This window comes from Phaethon lepturus, unplaced genomic scaffold (genome assembly GCF_000687285.1).
Source record: "Phaethon lepturus isolate BGI_N335 unplaced genomic scaffold, ASM68728v1 scaffold42698, whole genome shotgun sequence".
Classification (NCBI taxonomy): domain Eukaryota; kingdom Metazoa; phylum Chordata; class Aves; order Phaethontiformes; family Phaethontidae; genus Phaethon; species Phaethon lepturus.
Genome location: NW_010559074.1, coordinates 9,389 through 14,562, shown reverse-complemented (window position 1 = coordinate 14,562; position 5,174 = coordinate 9,389). Strand labels below are relative to the sequence as shown.

The following is a 5,174-nucleotide window of genomic DNA, read 5'->3' as shown; positions in this document are numbered from 1 at the left end:
ACACTGCAAAGGCTTGATTAAGTTCCCCAGAAAACTTCTACTGTGTAGTATGTCACGATAAATTTACTGATCCCCCTTACCTATTGAAAACTGTTGTTGAGACTTTTTTGAGGAAGGTCTAAAAGTGTGTCTGTCTCCCCTTAGGCAAGTCAAATGAGTGTTCTGGTTAAAATTCTTGCCGAAATCTTCTGATATTATGGTGGCACTTACATGAGTGTGCTGGTAGAGTACGTGTGCCATCTGCGTCGCAGGCATACATCTCTTCTCCCCAATTTGTGGAGTTTGGCTCTTTCTTATCTTGAATCTTGTTTGGATGGGTGATTGGTTTGTCTAACTGTCTCAGTAGAAATAGATGTATCCTATAATCAATAGCTGGGGTTTTTACCACTTGTCAGAACAATGATGTTTTAATGTTAAATCAATTTTTACAGAGGTTTTGGCTGGGGTTTATTTTGTTGTTGTGGTTTGGGGTTTTTTTGTTTGTTTTTTGTTTGTTTGTTGTTTTTTTTTTTAAGGTAGAAGGCATTACATATGTCTGCTGCCCCAAGGTCCAACTGGCACTATGGGGACTAGAGTTATAATAGCTGCATAATATATATTAGTTGCCTTATTCCTGGAAACTGGATTCAGGCCTAAAGGGTTTGTTTTAGACATGCTGCTTTACCATTAAAATGCTGCTCCATGTTACATTGTCAATGTAGGATGAATGTTAAAAGCTGAGAACTGATCTGGCAAAGCACAGTAGTTTCATAGGATGAGCTCCCATTGTTAGTTGACTTAAACTGTAAGCAAATTCAGCATTATGAAGAAGAGATAAATCGGTAAAAATAATGCAGTGCTCTTACTGTAAGTAGTACTTTTGTCTTAGCGAAGGCTTAACTAGTTATCTGCTTGCTGTTTTGTTTACAGCATTCAGGAGGAGCATTTCACACCATTTTCTAGGGTGGTACATCTGTTCAAGATATTTATGTTTAAATAGAGCTCTGTAATTAGATTTTAAAATGTGTAGGCATGCAGAGGACTAGACAGATTCCATTATTCATTGTCAAGTGCCCAAGTACTTTCTCTTGGCAGTCATCTATTCCTTGTAAATATTTATCTGTTCAAAGCTAGATATGGTCTAGGGGCATGAATTAGCTATTGCTTTTTAACACCATTTAGTAGATTGGTGCCTTTTAGTGTAGAAGTGGGGAATAAATTTCTGTTTCCTACTTCTAATGCTGCTGCCTTATGAGGGAATACAGGCAGGTCAAAAAGGGGCTCTTCAAAATTCTTTCTTTGAGGGTTACAGAGCCACCAGCTGTTGTGAACCCAGACAGACTATGCTGGTACATCTCTGCTGCCTCTGGCAAAAAGCAGTTGTGTGGTGGCACTTTTATAGCACTGTTTTATCTATTTGTGTTAATAGCACTGTTTGCAGTACTTCTGAAGTTAAATTTAGTAGCTCAGGGTACACAAAGGTTTGAATGGTGTTTTAGTATCTTGTGATTCATGTGCAAGTAATACCTCATGGCAGCCTTCAGCGAAGAAGGAAATTGAGACTTGTGGTGTCCTAGTTTTTCTTTAGCAGAATGTAAGAATATTCTGCATACTGAAATTTGCCATTAGAATCCAAAATACTTCAAATAAGTATGAGCTGACATGTTCTTTTGGAGCAGAATCTGCCATTATGGGGTGACCAAAGTGTAGTTATACTTCTCCTGTGAAATGTACTTGATGCTCTTTAAATGGAGCAGAAATTCTAGGCTTGTCTATCAACAAGAGACTGAATCTCTGTACTTTTCTATTGTAATACCTGGTGTGGCATGTGGAAGGAATTTTTATGGTGAATTTTGCAGCACAACCTCTTTGTTGAAGTTGTCTTGAGTTACTGCTGTTCTCTTCAAAACATTAAAAAAATCAACTTGACTGAAATTTCAGTATCATGACACGTTGCCTCATCAAGCAAAATTTAATGTAGCATGGATATAATGGTTAGAGGTCTTTCCTCAAAGACAGCGAAGTTCCTTCCCAAAGCTCTCACTAATAGAGGAATTGTAAAACCGTTGTGTCGCATGATTTGGGGGAGTTTTAATTAGCTTGGCATAAAAGCCAGTGTGTAAGGTTACTTAGAATTATTGAGGCTTAAATAAAATAAAACAATTTACAGAAATCTTAGATTGCTACAGTTGCCATACTCTCAAATACAACTTTGAATTGCTCCTATGTCTTTCAAAGTTCAAGAAATGCTTATCTGAAGTAGCATAATAACTAAAAGTATTGTTTTTTTGTCAGACTGGCCCATAACATTGCTGTCAAAATGGCATCGCAAAATAGCATCATATCAAGTGTACCTGAAACAAACGGAACTGTGAGAGAGCAATGATAGAACAAGTTATAAAAGACCACAAAAAATTCTGTTGGTTGGATGTGCTTTGAATTTCAAGATCCAATAAAGGCAACAAGTAGTGAAGCTACACAAGTGTACTAATTGAAACATGTGAAGTATTCTCAACAGAAAATTGACATACTATTTCAGATCAATCTGCAATTTGTTGTTAATCTGTATACAATTTGTAAATGTTTTCTTCTGGTTTCTCCTTTTGTCTGGAAGTAGTAGTTGGGTTTGTATACTTTTTTTCTGTCATGTCTGAGGTTTTACACCCTCTGGCTTAGAGTGAAAATTCTCTAAATAAAGTTAAATTAGAAAATAACCCTTGAGAGTCATGCTTCTGTTTAAACTATAGTTTTTAACTACTTTTTTATTAAAACATTATTTCTAGAAATGCAGATTCTAATTCTTTTTCTTACTAAATTGCTATCAGTCTTACTGTATATGCAGCTAGGCTCAAGCTGACAATCAGCAAGGTTCATTTAGCAGAACAGGTCAGATGTGTAACACAGACAATGTTGAGGGGAATCAGTTTTTCATTTTATGACATGTTTGGTTCATAATGTGACTTCCCTATAAATGATTTTTGAGGGGAAAATTAATTATATGTATACTTCAGTTGTATAATCCTCTGTTCAAAGGACATCTTTAATAATACAGTAAAACTTAAATTCTCCATGTTCTTTTAAATGGGGTGTATGCACAAATTAGCATCTAATAGGTCTGTGGAAAGGACACATGCGTTTGACTTCTGGCATTACCTGATTATCATATGATTAGGATTTTTATTTTCTTGTTAAATTTGCATTGAAAATTAATTCATTGTCCTCAATTTCACTGAATGTTTTGGTACTCTGTTCTCTTTTTCCCGTTTTTTCTTGTGACTATGATAACTACCTGACAGGTATGCTTTTCTTGTTGAAATGACACTTTATGCTAGAAGAACAGAATTTGAAAAACACTTTGAAGGAGTAAGGGGGAGTGCTACTATTTCACTGAGGTCATACAAGTTTTTAAAAACGCTGTATTTTTCACTTCCTGTAGTTAATATGACACTTGGAACATTATGACCACAGTGTTCTCTTACTGTTTAGATAAGTGTGCTATGTGCTACAGAGCTATGTCAACTGGCACTGCTTTATTTAAAAAAAAAAAAAAAGTATAAACTCCGTAGATGCAAAAAAAAAAATATTTTTGTTCTTAACGGCCGGAAACCTTCAGTCAGGTTTCCAGCTTGTTGAATTATCTGATCTGAGGAGAAGGAGAAACTGTGTAACTTGCAGAGATATAGATGGGCTGTTAGGGCGTTACAGACCTTCCTTTAAAGAATAAATGTGTCAATTTTCCTTTTTGCCTTCAGGGACATCATCTTACTCTCATCAAGGTTATGGCTGTGAATCAAAGCTGTATAGCCTTGACCATGGCCATGAGAAACCTCAAGACAAGAAAAAGAAAACCTCTGGCCTTGCCACCCTCAAAAAGAAATTCATTAAGCGTCGGAAATCTAGCCGATCTGCTGATCATGCCAAGCAGATGCGCGAACTTCTCTCGGGCTGGGATGTGAGAGATGTTAATGCATTAGTAGAAGAATATGAAGGGACGTCAGCCTTAAAGGAACTTTATCTACAAGCTAATTTGGCAAGACCAGAAGCCAAGACCCTACAAAAAGACATGGCTGAACTTTATCAGTACAAATATTGTACCGATGTAGACTTAATATTTCAAGAAACTTGTTTTCCTGTGCATCGTGCGATATTGGCAGCAAGATGTCCATTTTTTAAGACGCTGCTATCTTCCTCACCAGAGTATGGGGCAGAAATAATAATGGATATTAACACAGCTGGCATAGATATGCCTATGTTTTCTGCTTTGTTACACTACCTTTATACGGGTGAGTTTGGAATGGATGATTCAAGATTCCAAAATGTTGATATCCTTGTGCAGCTTAGTGAAGAATTTGGTACACCAAATTCCTTAGATGTTGACATGCGCGCACTATTTGATTACATGTGCTACTACGATGTGGTTCTTAGCTTTTCATCAAACTCTGACTTAGTTGAAACTTTTGGTGGAAGTCAGAACTGTCTAGATGAAGAACTCAGAGCTCACAAAGCTATTATTTCATCACGATCTCCATTTTTTCGTCACTTGCTGCAGAGGAGGATACGAACTGGTGAAGAAATCACAGACCGAACTCTACGAACTCCAACTAGAATTATATTGGATGAATCTATCATACCAAAAAAATATGCTAAGGTCATTTTGAACTGTATGTATACAGATGTGGTGGACCTCTCAGTTTTGCACTCCAGCCCTTCAGTGGGCAGTTTAAGTGAAGTTCAGGCTCTTGTAGCAGGAAAACTAAACATGACTAGGGCTGAGGAAGCTATGGAGCTTTACCACATAGCACTGTTCTTGGAGTTTAACATGCTTGCACAAGGTATGTAATACTGTCCTTGCTGTAGAATATATGACCTTAGTAGAACAATTTTTTCCCTATTTTGCTGTGTAAGTATGCCTATTGAGTCTTGCTATCAGTGGCTGACAATTCCTTTACGAAAAGGAATTTATTTTCTACATGTAAGTTGTAGGTAATGCATCTGTGTTTTCTAGGGACAGAAAAAACGCTATGTGAGTTTTTAACTGTATTGCATGTCATTATTGAAGCATACTATTTATGTCAAATATGTATAACTGGTCTTGATATTTCTGATCTTTATTTACTTTCACCTATAATACTTTTTTTTTTGGGTGTAAACGACAGGGGGAGGATACAGGAGATCCTTGTAGAGAGGAGAAAATG

General features: G+C 36.7%; 1 protein-coding gene across 1 annotated transcript in view; it reads left to right on the top strand.

Annotated features, from left to right (window-relative positions):
* The window catches only part of LOC104625594 (BTB/POZ domain-containing protein 7), a 6,561-nt gene extending 1,742 nt beyond the window's left edge, over positions 1-4,819 (top strand). Inside the window, exon 2 of the mRNA XM_010293261.1 lies at positions 3,732-4,819. Within this exon, the coding sequence (XP_010291563.1) occupies positions 3,732-4,819 (1,088 nt within the window). The remainder of the gene's footprint in view (positions 1-3,731) is intronic.
* Positions 4,820-5,174: the final 355 nt, after the last annotated feature.